Below are 14,073 nucleotides of genomic sequence, written 5' to 3'. Positions count from 1 at the left end.
TATCATTATTATTGATAGCATCATTTCTGGTTATCATGCTTATGTTGCATTGTTGATGTTATAAAAGATCCCCAGTTTTTGCCGACCGTGTGACAATCGCCTCACCGGCCAACCCAGCCCAAAACAAGGAAAAATCCACCCCCACCGTGGCATGTCCTACTCTCTTCAACTTGCGCCGCGCTGGAAGCGGCTGCGCCAGATAACGGTGGAATTCTGCAGCCGCTGTCAGGGGCGGTTCTGCGGGGCTCGGGCGGAGGGGGGAGGGAGCGGGCGCGAGCTGACGTGGCCTCCGGCTCCGTGGAAATTGCAGGTTTATAAAACGCGACGCAACAAGGGCACGCCCAGTTCTGAAGTGGTGCCTGTCGAGGATACGGCGGCAGCATGGCGATCAAGGTGAGGCCAACCGAATCAGGCTGGTCATGCACGGAGTCACAAACTTGTTGAGAGCTGTTTTTACGTCGCTTCGGGCGTCAAAATATTTTTCGATCGAAAATTTTTGGAAAACTACACTGGCTCAAGCGCCATTACAGCTTGACGTCTTTGTTGTTCCAACATGCGGATTTGATTTTATTAATAGAGCTGAGCGTTCGGGTGGGTTTCGTTGTTCAATTATTTCGATAAGTGCTTCGAGTATGCTGTTCAAACAGCCCGAATTCTCGAATGAACTGCGGAACATTTTCTCAGCTTGATGTTTCGTGCACAGAGCGTATCCACATTCTCTAATGTGTGGCGGTTGGAAGAATATAAAGCAAAGGAGAACGATAGTCTTCGGTGCAAGCACAGGTAATCCATCATGTTGGGCCACATTAGCAAATATGGTAGCTGAAGAACCGGAGCGTGCCGTCATTTCTGTTGGTACGTTTGCGGAAAGTTGTGGCATTTTCTACCGGGTTGCGTACCCTTCAACATTACGGTCGCTGTATTTCCACGGCATGGTGCTTTCGGCATGCGCTGTTTGGAGTTTGCTAAATCAGAGTGTACCAGCCATGCAGAGCGGCTGGCTTCATCTGACACTCAAACCCGGTGTCAGTAGACCGCAACTATCTGATATTATCCCATTGGTCACATGGACGTTAGTTGGCCATTCATATGCCTAAAGAGTGATGTCGGCCGTTTTTGTAGTTGTCTGTGTGTTGCTTCAGAACACATTTGAAGGCTTAGTAATATTGGAATAGTAGGTGCGATGTTCAAGCATTCTCCAAATCAAAATGCTCAGTCATATATTTCAAAATTGCGCATTGGAATATTTAAATCCATAAGTAAAAATCATGCTTGCCACCACAAAATATCAAGTGTATAGATGGTCATATTCAAAACTTATGTATATTTCAAAGAATTTCGACCATATCTCAGACAGCGCCCTGTACATCTTGCGCCAAGCTGTCACGAGGTGCAGCTTAGGATGCAGTAAACCATTGGGTCATCTGCGGGATTGGAAACGGCGCATGTGAGCAAATACGGAAGGCACACAATCCAGGCTTCCGGCCATTCCATATTTGCATAAATTTAATTTGCTATTTGTTCAGTATTTTATAAGCCTGATGTTATCATCATGAGTTTTGCGGTCTCCTGACGAAGAAACAAGTAGCGTAGATTTCGCAGTTGGTCTTCCATCCCGGCAGAGATCTACCTTTGGTAGAGAGTAGAGAGCCACCTTTGTTCTATCTGTCATGACAGGGGCGTACCGCGTAAGCCACTATCATTGTTGGACGAATGTGTTGGTGTGGTCGTTGTGTTGGTGTGGACGAATGTGTTGGTGTGGACGAATGTGGCACTGGTGTTGGTCGTCACTGTCAATCATGTTTCGATCTTTACTAATGTAACTGATCCAACAACCAAGCCCAAAGCCACTTACCCCAACATCCGATGTCATGCACACCTACGTATGCCGTTTGATATCTCAAACCCCGACCGAGGCATTCACAAGCTGTGGCAATGCAGTCCGGTGCAAGTGGTAGTCCTTGCTGCTAATCCATCACTCCACCCGTCCAGAATGCCTCTGCTTCACCTCTGAACGCCGTCCTGTCGTGCTAGGTGATCACATCACCTCTGAGTCCCTCTCCAGGCGACCATCACATCACCTCTTAGTTCCTGCCCAGATGATCGCCACGTCACTTCTTAGTCCTTGACCACCGCCCTGCCCTGTCCAGATGATCGCCACGTCGCTTCTTAGTCCCTGACCACCGCCCTGCCCTGTCCAGATGATTACCACGTCACCTCTGAGTCCCTGACCACCCGCCCTGCCCTGTCCAGATGGTTACCACGTCACCTCTCAGTCCCTGACCACCGCCCTGCCCTGCCCAGGTGATCGTCCTTGCGGCTCTGGTGGCGGCGGCCTGCGGCCAGCGCGGCCAGGACTACGATGGCTCGAGTGGACAAGGCGGTGGCTACAGTGGCAGCCATGGTGGACAAGGCGGCGGCTACAATGGTGGTCAGGGCAGCGGCTACAGCGGCAACCAGGGCGGACAAGGTGGCGGCTACAGTGGTGGTCAGGGCAGTGGCTACAGTGGCAGCCAGGGCGGACAAGGTGGCGGCTACAGTGGTGGCCAGGGCGGCGGCCAGAGCGGCGGACAAGCCCCGCAAACCTACCTCGTCTCCAGCTACCGCTACGGCCGGCATCGGCCCTTCACCATAATCCCGGGGCGCGACAAGGACAGCGCGGCCGGCGGCGGCGCCGGCGGGCGTTCGTCCCCGGGCTACAACGGTCCCAGCGCCGGTGGCTACTCGCCAGGCTCTGCTGCCTCCATCGCGGCCCCCTCGAGGGAGACCTACAGCTCTGGCGCAGGGGCAGGGCGCAGAGGAGCCGCCGGCGCCGGCGGTGGGGCCCCACACGACCTCGGCGGCGGGTACCAGAATCGCCCCGGTACCGGCGGCGGGGCTCCACACGACCTGGGCGGTGGGTACCAAGGTCACCCCGGTGCTGGCGGCCCCGGCGGAGGCTCCGCCGGAAGCGGGTACAGCGGAGGCGCGCAAGGTTATGGCGGTGGTCCCACTCACGCACCCACTCGAGGTGTGCGCGGCGGGCCGGCGGCAGGGTTCGCCGGCGCCGGTCGGGCTCCGGGAGGAGGTGCACAGGGATACAGTGGCGCCCCCACTCACGCACCCGCTCGAGGTGTGAGCGGCGGGCCGGCGGCAGGATTCCCGGGCGCCGGTCTGGCTCCAGGGGGCGGCGGCTATTTCGCCGACGCCGGTGCCGGTCCCTTCCCCGGACCTGCCGGCGGACCCGGCTACCAGGTCGGCCTTCCGAGAGCAGGTGGTTGTCGGAGGTCCATTCGGCGCTGGACCCGCCGGACCCCTCGGTTTCGAGGACGGACCGGTCTTCTCGGAGGCGGACCCGCAGGTTTGGGTGACCTAGGTGGCCCGAGCTTTGTGGGAGGCTTCCCAGGTGGTCAGGCTGGAGGTTTCCCGGGTGGTCAGGCTGCGGGTTACCCAGGAGGACAGGGTGGCGGATACCAGGGTGGTCAGGCTGCGGGGGTACCCAGGAGGACAGGGTGGCGGATACCAGGGTGGTCAGGCTGCGGGTTACCCCAGGAGGACAGGGTGGCGGATACCAGGGTGGTCAGGCTGCGGGGTACCCAGGAGGACAGGGGTGGCGGATACCAGGGTGGTCAGGCTGCGGATTACCCAGGAGGACAGGGTGGCGGATACCAGGGTGGTCAGGCTGCGGGGTACCCAGGAGGACAGGGTGGCGGATACCAAGGTGGTCAGGCTGCGGGGTACCCAGGAGGACAGGGTGGCGGATACCAAGGTGGTCAGGCTGCGGGTTACCCAGGAGGACAGGGTGGCGGATACCAGGGTGGTCAGGCTGCGGGGTACCCAGGAGGACAGGGTGGCGGATACCAGGGTGGTCAGGCTGCGGGGTACCCAGGAGGACAGGGTGGCGGATACCAGGGTGGTCAGGCTGCGGGGTACCCAGGAGGACAGGGCGGTTCGGGCGTTGTCTACGCAGGTCAGGGTGGCAGATTCCAGGGAGGACAAGGCGGTGGATACCAGGGAGGACAGGGCAGTAAACACCACGGGGGACCCTCCTCGGCAGGGCCCAGCAGGGGCTCATCCGGGTACACAGCCTGATCATCCCACTTCGGTAGGCAGTAGACGCGTTGCTGAGTGAGGCTGAATGGAGTCTTTCTCTTGCCACTGACTGTGTGATGCATGAGATCCGCGCGTGTTAGTGTACTGTTACTGTCGAGATACAAAGTAATGCAAGAAACTACCTTGAGCCAATGCTGCTCGTTGTGTCCAGTGTCATTGCTACAGTATGCTGACCTTGAAGGCGATTGTGATACTGAACATTCCTACTGACGAAGTGGGTTGCCATTTTCCGATGCACTGGTGACATATTTATTGACCACATTCACGATTTGAACCGAATATAGTTTATGAACATCGGTGCTGCCTTATTGCAAAGGTGCTGCATTATTGCATTACTGTAATGCGTGCACATTCCATAAAATCAGCTAAGAGCAAACTCTAGCAGCCTCAGCTCACAGCAAAGAATACGTGAGTCGTAAAGTGTATTTGCGAGGAACATTATGCACGTAATTAGACAGTATTGATACCCTATTTCTCGTGATAAAAAAACAGGAGAATGGAGACATATATGCGTTACGCATCCTTATCTCCACTGCAAAAGAGGTTGCTCCTCTGCACGCGGTAAACGCTGACTTATGTCATGCTATAAGCGCTATGAAAGTGGTGAAAGTTGCTGAATCTAATTCGAATGAGTCTGGCAAATTCACGTGTCAGCACGCCAAAAGGTAAGCCACAGCTGTAATGTTGCCCGATAACGATAAAGCGTATCAGAAAAATGTAATTCTCAGCATCCCAGCAAGGCACTTCAAAAGTTGCGTTGGCAATTTTACAATGATTCGGTGTTGCCACATAATGTAAGGCTGTTGCGGTAACTAAAAAAGGCATTGTAGACTGGACTGTTTTTGCTTAAAACGAGAATCCTCAGCAATCCTACTACTTAACACCGTAATAACCCCAGCAACTGATGATACACACTTTGTGTTGATATGCAGCACGAGCATTGTTCTATTTTATCAATGCTGAGATGTTTTTTTGCACTAGCTCGTGCGTATGGTAAAATAGTTCATCTCAGTGGTTTTCATCCCGGATTTTTTTACCCCTGGCCGAAATATGTTACCAATCCTTGCGCAAGCAGTTAATTGGACAAAAATGTCACTGTGGTTGGAGATACTTCTTGCAACTGTTATTGCTGCTGTGGACACTTAACGACCACTTGGAGTAAATTCGAATTATGATGATATATGTGGTAAAATGGTGAATGTTTTGGAAAAAATCAAATGTTGATAACGACGATAACCCGAGATGGAGGTTACTTACCACCACAATATTAAATAGTCTTGCATTGTCTCTCATGTTCTTCCGCTTGAACGTCATATTTCAAGTATGGTGGAAAGAGTGACTTTAGCGACCTTTCCATGGTCCGTCATGGAACAGCGCTTGGTAAAAAACATTCCACACTTGGGCCGAAATCATTCTCCTCGATCTTGGCCGCCGTTAAATTTCTGCCCTCAGCCTTCGGTCATGGCCAGACATTTCAACAGTAACACCTGCCCTGAAAAACTGTTTTACTACCCCAGTGCGAAGTACACATTTTAATAGGCCGTAGCGTCGATTAAATGCTTAGAATTGATGCAAAAGATACTTAGAAAATGCTTAGGTAGATCCAAAATCGGTTGGTTTTGAATTTATATGGAAAGCTGTGTTATTTTCAAATCGGCGTAAACAGATCTCGATCTCCGAAAGTTAGCCCGCTCACTCACAGCTGAAGAACAAAGCAACTCATTTTTCAATTCTTTGCTAATTAATCAGGTATTTTATTTTTTGATTTGATGTAATTGATCAATCAGGTTTCTCATCAACAAAGACAAGGTTTCAAGCAAATCTGCGATCAAGCAGGCATAGCACATAATATAAGAGGAAGTAAATGGTGTGGATATCCCATCAAGTTGGCGAACAAAGAATCAGTGGTGACAGCCGGTGAGAGATCCCAAGGCTTTTGTAGTTCCGCTCAGGCGTGACCAGAAGCGCTTCGCCAACTGACAAATCAAACGAAACGATGTGCGACGCCCGCACCAAGCACAGGAGATGCGCACAGGCCAGTGTAGGCGGTCAACATCCGGTCAAAGGGACAAGGTCGGGATGCAACAACGGAGAAGGACTAAACATGAGCGCCGAGGCACTGAACGCGCAGCAACCAGTGGCTCTCGACCCAGAGCGGAGAATCGCCGCCGGCGCTGCAGACACGACATGTCAAGAGCAAGCACGCCGTTCCCACTCACTCACCGAGCCTCAGCACTCCCAGGGTCCGCGCTCGCCCGGGATCTCACGGCAATCATTGAAGGCGGCCCTGGATAAAAAAAAAACGCTGGGCCAGCAGCAGCTGCAGATATCCCTGGAGTCCCCACCGGCGATGAGGAAACTCGGGCCATTTTGTACAAGCCCGGCGAAAATACCACCCAGATGACCCCCAGCACGAGGAAAAGCTGCCAGGTATGAACTGCACGCAGATGTCGGAAAAAGCGCGCTCCATCAGTGGAAGCATCTGAGCACTCGTGGTGAAAGGCTGGCCGCTGTTTTACCAGCGTGACGCATCTGGACCACGCCCATGTGGGGTTCGTCGGGAAATACAACCTGCTGGCGGAAATAGGACCTAGACAATGACGAGGTACATTCCTATTCAGATAAAACATTATTTATGGCATAATTTGTACTAAATCAACAGCGGAAAGCATTGCTGTTTTCAATACCAAGTGTCTTGCCGAACGCGTTATGTACTAAGCCACTTCGTGACTGATCATTGTCGACTTTGCTGCCATGCTGCGACGCATAGGGTTCTTTGTCATGCTGAACAGGGGGCAGCCGACCGCCTAATGAGGAAGTATGCAGCAAAATTATCTTTTACGCGGATACCACTCACGACATTTGCAACTCGCCTGCAGATGTTCAGCGATTACCGAACAAAGACATTCTTGAGGTGGCTGCGATTACATTTGGGACGCGCCACACGCTTCCAGCCGCGGCGAACATGGCGCAACGACAAGAGTTTATTCCAGTGTTGTTTGGAAAACTCAGGTCAGCTGGTCAATGCCTGTTACGTCGACGTTAGCACTAAGGAGAAATAGGAAATTCGTTTCAGTCCGGTTATTAACGGTTAGCTGTCATTATTAGCTGCACTTACTGCTCTTAGCTGATATTGTTAGCCGTGTTTGCTATTAGTTGCTGCTATTGCTATTTGTTTGGAGTAGCCAATTCAAACTATTCTACACACCTGTTATGCAAACTGTTATATAAAGTACAAAATCACTGACCAGTAATATGCATCGTTTGGTATTGTAGAAAAATAGTAACAGACGTGAGAGTTACCAGATGTCATCATGTCATCATGTCATCATGTAACAGACGTGAGAGTTATCAGATGTCATCATGCATACCGCGCCGAAAATGACACTAATGGACCTTAGACTTTACTCGCCTTTTGCTGCCCTAGGAAACGCTCTGACCAGCGCACTGATAAGTATTAAACAACATGAGGGGTAGCCGTCATTAAGGCAACTTGAGCGTCCAGATACTCGCTGACTTGATGTTGCGTGATGATTCCCACATTAACTTCTTAAAAATTTGATAACATGGAAAGCTCCTATGAACAACCGACCAACAGCCAGTTAGATAACAACCTGATACGCGACGGTTAAAAGTTGAAAATGATGAGGAGATCCGAAATACATTCGGCTCGAGCTTTCGCAGCCTTAAGTACACACACTTGCACACAAGTAAGCCATGGTACCCACCCGATAGCATAAAATGAATCTAGCTGGTGAAACTTTCTGGATTCTCGCGATAATCTGAAGGCTCACGTCAGGAACTACGAGATATTAGGCGGGACAGTCTTGACTATTTGAACTTGGTACCGTAGTATCATGATAATAACATTTAAAAGTCTCAGTTCCCTCTGCTACGAGCTCTACAAGCACTGTCGACAGCGGCATGCCCTTACTATACTTGTCAGAAGTATTAGGTGAAAGTCCGTTTCCAGTATGCACCCGAGTCTAAAACTCCGCTGCCTGCTACCAGCGGCAAAACGTTACGCAGGATATTTCGAGCAATTAATAATTTCTCGGGTAGCGCTCATGGAGCATTTCTGTTTGTATTTTAAAAGAATGAAGGCTGCGTGCGGAGAGTATTTTTTGCTTGTTTTTGGCCATTTGCGCCTTTGACCGTTGCAAACGATGTAAACCTAGCTGGATGCCTAGGAATGAATAATTAAATGGTCATAGAAATTTGCCGAGCTCTGGGTGGGCTTGGCAAATTCGGGCTACAAAAGGCTTTGCAGCGATACGCAGATTTGGTGACCACAAACCAAATTATTGCGAAAATGTATGCAATCAGGGAGGCGATGGCCACAGTGCTCCAATGCTCCCACGCCCGCGTAGTTTTCAAGGCCTAATCTCTCGATTTGAGCTAGAGCTTCCCGAAGTCGTGATAGCTTTAGAAGGAGTAGGCACTGGCTGACTCATGATCGAATGCAGCGACCCGTGGCTCAGACAGTGCTGAGATCTGCAAACGGTGCTCCGCCTACGCTGTGCCGTTGGTTTCACGTCGTTATCCACTCTGATTTTTAATATTCATGACACAGGTCGTTACAAGCCTCTGAAACGGATGAATCCACGGTTTGCGGTCGAGAACGCCTAACAGGCCGCATATGCCGACCATAAGTCTCACTAATACCATTGTCTGTTCTCACCTCTATCAAAATGCGTTGAGCTCATGTCGCTGCAAAGCCTGGCTGCGAGAAATCGGCGCTTTTTGAAACCATGTTGCATACTTTTCTGCACCAATAAATGCATTTCCATGCTAACGAAATAGACATGACACTTTTTCGCCTGCCTTCACCAATGATAGGAGGGAAAGTGAAGGGCATCGGAGTGTTTGAAGGCTTTAAGCTCGGGCAAAACTGTGGGTTTGATTCCCCCGCGGCCCAGGAAACTTTGTTATATCCGGTGTGAGCCAGGAATGCTGTCTTCAGACCATCACCAGTTCCTTGTCTAGCAAATAAAAAAGTATTCCAACAAATCCTCTTCAAAATGCGTACATTTGCGCATAAATGCGGCCAATGTACTTCAGCCATGGCTGAAGAAGATTGTAGATTATTTTGAATTGAAGTAGATTATACGTATTGCTTGCAACCGAATAACTACAATTAGTGAATTATCCGCCAGCCCTGTCTCCAAACGCCAACATCAGCATGATGGCTACTCTACGCATTGACCGCGGCGTGCTTACGCCACGCAAGCCGTGCCACGTGCGGTAGCGCCTGCTGAACCTCTTCTGAACGAACCAGCCGTTCGGATACTGCAGTGGTCAACCCTCTCCATATGCGGAGCTCCGGGTCAGAGGTCAGATATTTTGTTCCTATCTCTGCACTACCAGAAGACCAATGCACACATTTTCTAACAAAACCGGGAGCGGCTCTGCACGTCATGTTTTTACTCTCCGGCTTGGTTCTCATGGGTTCAACACCATCAGAATGGTCCTAACCGCCCGGACTCTGGCGCGATTTCTGAACCATCTGTAGATGGTACATCGGTGTGCAGAGTCCCCGTCGAAGCAGTAGCTGTCCAGCCAGGACAAAATCGGTTCTGCAGCTTTGGAAATCCAAGGTCTTATTTAGGAGCTGCGCCAGGGGTTTTGAGTTGGGAGACAACATTGTCTGGGGTTGTCTCCAGCACAACATGGAGTCTCTCCACAGCGAGACTACTGCATAGCGTTGTATTCAAGGAGAAGGCAACCGAAAGCATGAAACCCTTTATCAAACTGTTCGATGTGTCATTCACAACAAAATAAATATCTTCAGTTAACACATGCTAGGGTGGGGGCGAATTTAACCTCTAAAGGGTCTTTCCAGAATGAATCCGAACGGCGCGCCGTAGTCGCACCAAATTTTGCATACATATAGACAAATGAATGGCAGATCTTTTCGTATAAAAATTTAGTTGTACCTTGTAAAGGCACTGATCGATTGCAGGTCAAACCAGACACAAGGTTCAACGATGACGACTTCTAGGGAAGTGTTCAATCGGATGCAACAACAGAGTGTTAGACGAAACCATATTTCTCGGGGATAGTTTTTCAGGCTACACAACAATTTAATAAACAAATTCCATTGACTTAGGGTCAGGTGTGAAAGTTAGACCAATGTAAACACTAGCCTTTTCCGCGTGGGTTAGCTGTATGGGGTAGTTTCTGGTGCTGATTTTGAGTTTCAAATGACAGGGACGGCATCGTGCATCTCCTTTGACTTCACTTAGACCAAAGGATGTCACTGGCCTAAGATAACCCAGGTCAACGATTTGCTTTCTAGGGAACCTACCGCATAGTGCAATGTTTGACACCTGCTTACATGCAAAAAACAGAGCAGTCTTTTATCATTTTTGTCAGAATGGCTCGACAGGTCAAACAAGGTCACGAACCTTAAATTAGCACCGGTGAGTTTGCTTACAACAGGGTTCTAGGTTCACGACAGTTGCATGAAAAGGTCTGGGGGCACTTTAGACATCAATTTTGAGTTAGACCTCATTTGACCTTATTTGAACCAAGGTCATAACCTATGAAGGCAAAATTTTGGCGCAAGTGAGCTTGTCTACAGGTCAACACACCTTGTAAATTTGGTGTCTTTAGCTCTTTTAGTTTTTAAGAGCTTAGGGAGACCGTCAACTTGACCCCCACCTGAGCAAAGGGTATCCAGCTGTCCATCCGGGCGCGTGGGTGGCCTGATGGCCCGCCCTGATCGCCCGGATGGCCTGTTGGATACCCTTCGCTCGGGTGGGGGTCAGTTTGATCCGCCTCCTGCCGAGATCTCAGGAACTAAAAGAGCTAGAGACACCAAATTCATAGGGTGTGTTGACCTATGCGTGAAATCATTTCCGTCGAAGTTTTAGATTCCTAGGTCATGTCCTTCAGGTCAAATAAGGTCAAACAAGGTCAAATTTCAGGTTGGTCTCCAAAGGGCCTCTTGGGCCTAGATAACTGCTTTAAGAAAAATGCCAAACGCTCATTTAAGGTCAGTGGCCTTGTTTGACCTTTTGAAGGTCATGGTGACCAAAATCATACAAGACCACTTTGAGTTTTGCATTTGTATAAGCGACAAAGATCATGCCATGCAGTATATTTCCAAGAACAAGATGTTGACCTTGGTCACTCTAGGTCAGTGACCTATTATGCTCTTTGACAAGTCTGTGGAAGGTGTATAATGTGGTTCCTGTTGTCAATAAATTCGAAATGAGCACCACGAACTATCCCATGCAACAAGCGCTAGAGTAATAAGAGAGGTTGGTTTTGACCTTGGTCTGATCTTCATACCTGACCTTAGGACAATGCAATTTGTTCATTCAATTCCTGTGTTGCCTAAAGAAATATCTCAGAGATGCATGGCTTCGTCTAACACTCCGTTTTTGGATCAGATTGAACGATTCCCTAGACATTGTCTTCGTTGAAATCATGACATGATTTTGATCTACCAAAGGTTAGCAATCTTAGAAGGTACATCTCAATGTTTGATACCAGACAATCCGCTATTCAATTGTCTACAGTTTTGCAAAAGTTGGCGTGGTTACGCCGTGCCATTCGGAAACCATTCTGGAAAAAGCCTTCGGGGGGGGGGGGGGGGGGCAATATGACCCCACCCAAGCGCGTGTTAAACTAATCCATGGGGCGTTCTAATTATCCAGAGAAGGATGTCAATATCCCAAATCAGAGTCCCCTGTTTCAGAAAAAGGCTTCACGAGGCAAACAGAGGCTTCCATATCCAGGGTAGGATGCTTACCACACACGAAGGGTCTTCCAGATCCATGCGAAGGAGCCTCGCCATAGCCTCCTGTGCTAGAAAAGTGCCTCCTGAATATGCAGGGCCTCCTAACCCAAAACACGAGCCCCCTTATTTGATGTGGGGTCCTGCGAGCCGGCAAACGGGTCTCTTTATCACAACATTTGGCCGCCTGATCTAGAGCGTTGGATACATTGTGCATAAGGGCGACGTCATGATTCAGAAACCGGTCTCTAGAAGAAGGAAATGCCTTTCTAGGCTCAATTTATTGCTCCCTGGCTCAGTTATGTGCCGTCTCTGATCTGAATTTTGATACTCTACGCATAGCCACAACGTCTTTAGTTTAGAAAAGGTGATTCACAAAAGATTATGCTCTTGCCCTCCCCCCGCCCTTTGGCTGCCCTCAGGGAAGCAAATGCTCCCCTGCCCCACTCCCCTGCTACGCGGACCCTGAGCTCAGCTGGACTTGTGCCTGTATATCACCTAAAGATATTTCCCGTCACAACAGATCCCATCGGTCTCATAGACGTCCTTTCTTATGGCTTTTCATGCTTTGCCAAACTTCGGATCGTCTAAAGCGACAGATGTCTTAGGGAGATCGAGTGAGTAAAAGGCTGTCACACTTCCGACTACGTACGCAAGTCGCGATGTAAACAAGTCAACAACTGCCATGGCTTTCAATGAAAGGCTCAAGAACAACGGGTCGGGTCATCGAACCAACCAAATGTTGTGGAAGTTTGGCAATGACCACGCAGTGACGCATGCGAAAAAAATCTCCGGGAACGAGGCTGTCTCGCGAAAGTTCTAGGACGTTTTCCCGCCGCTGATAACTCTCGGCATTGTGAGGCGTCGGCATCTGGTTTCTGGCGTCGTAATCGGAATGCGAGTTCAGAGCCATCTAGGTATGTCTTGTTCCCGCCGCCAGAGGCGCTGGCGCCGGCAGGAAGTCAGTCATAGTTTTAATGATCAATTTCATTGCTGACTGGTTAATGGACAGGTTACACGTCTTCACCATCCTCTCAACCAGCAATCTGCCAAAAAGGTGCGGCATCGAACATAAAGTAAGGTAAGTTCGGCGGACGTGGGCCTCGTGAAAAGTGGGCCAACCGGAATGGACTGTATCTGGAAGTCGTGTTCAACTGTATACAACTGCCAAAAGCCGACGCCATTGTTTTTAAGCCTGGCATCTGCCGTTAGGACCTTGAGGCGTGCTACGCGCAAAGTCTATTTGATGACACATTTCTGGGACCTCAAATTTCGGTACTTGAATGTGGTAAATACTAAAGACTTCGTTTTCCATGCCCGCTACAAGTTAACCGTTTTCAATGCCTTTATCATTTTAAGGACCTATATATATATATATATATATATATATATGTACGAAGAATAATGCGTAAGGATTATTCCACATGTTTGCGTAGTGAAAACTGGGCCTTGGTGTTCTCCTTACCCCAATGAAACTTCATGTTCGATTCCAATATGTCTGCCCATTATTAATTGCACACTCTCTGCTCGTGTTGTGTCCTACGATGGCTCGCTTTTCCTTCCCGCATAATCAGAATGCGTTAGGCTACAAACACGACGCCCACAAGTGGGGCAGTTTCCCCCACCTCACCCTGTAATGAACGATGCATGTCAACACTATCACTACCACATCGCCCACTTTGCATGATAGTGAGATCCTGCCCAAGCACCGTTGCGAAGTCGGCACCCATCTTTCAGTGCCGATGGCCACAAAAACTTTACAGACTGGGCGCCAAAAAACATGGCTGATACTTCCGTCCAGCCCCAACGCCCCACTCACCCATGACATACCAAATAGTCATGAAAAAGGAAGACAAATGTGGCTAGTAAAAAGTGTAAACAGGTCCCAGATGGCTGTCCCAAAATAACATCCCAAGTAACGCATTCCTAAGATCCTGAAGCAACGTCGGATTAACTATTTCTCAACGAACTACTCCAAGCTATTCAAAAATCGAAAACATAGTCACACGATTCAGTGGGAGAGCAGGGGTAGAACATCGAATCTGCTTCCATATACCTTACAGGACCAGGTATCTCTCACAAAAGATCATCCATCATGACTATTGTTGACCATCCATGGACAAACCATTCACATAATGCAATGAGACAACCTTCGTTATGACGTTTAAGGACTATCTAGTGCTGAAGCATTGTACGTTAACAAAATCCAAAGACGTGTTCACGGGAATGGATATATT

The 14,073-nt window shown here is 49.5% G+C and overlaps 1 protein-coding gene across 1 annotated transcript; it reads left to right on the top strand.

Annotated features, from left to right (window-relative positions):
• Nucleotides 1-358: 358 nt before the first annotated feature.
• On the top strand, nucleotides 359-3,118 carry LOC119095084 (glycine-rich cell wall structural protein 1.8). The gene is made up of 3 exons (XM_037217976.1): nucleotides 359-393; nucleotides 2,305-2,896; nucleotides 2,952-3,118. The coding sequence occupies exons 1-3, from the start codon at nucleotides 382-384 to the stop codon at nucleotides 3,116-3,118; spliced, it is 771 nt and encodes a 256-aa protein (XP_037073871.1). The 5' UTR covers nucleotides 359-381.
• The last annotated feature ends 10,955 nt before the right edge of the window (nucleotides 3,119-14,073 follow it).

The sequence above is a fragment of the Pollicipes pollicipes genome, unplaced genomic scaffold, assembly GCF_011947565.3.
Source record: "Pollicipes pollicipes isolate AB1234 unplaced genomic scaffold, Ppol_2.1 Scaffold_4219;HRSCAF=4965_pilon_pilon_pilon, whole genome shotgun sequence".
In the NCBI taxonomy this organism is placed as follows: Eukaryota; Metazoa; Arthropoda; class Thecostraca; order Pollicipedomorpha; family Pollicipedidae; genus Pollicipes; species Pollicipes pollicipes.
This window is presented reverse-complemented; position numbering and strand designations above follow the sequence as displayed.

Excerpts from the sequence above, each read along its gene's own strand:
- LOC119095084 (XM_037217976.1), top strand. Across the intron at positions 2,897-2,951 it reads GGCTCCACACGACCTGGGCG|CGGGTACAGCGGAGGCGCGC; the intron begins GTGGGTACCAAG and ends CTCCGCCGGAAG.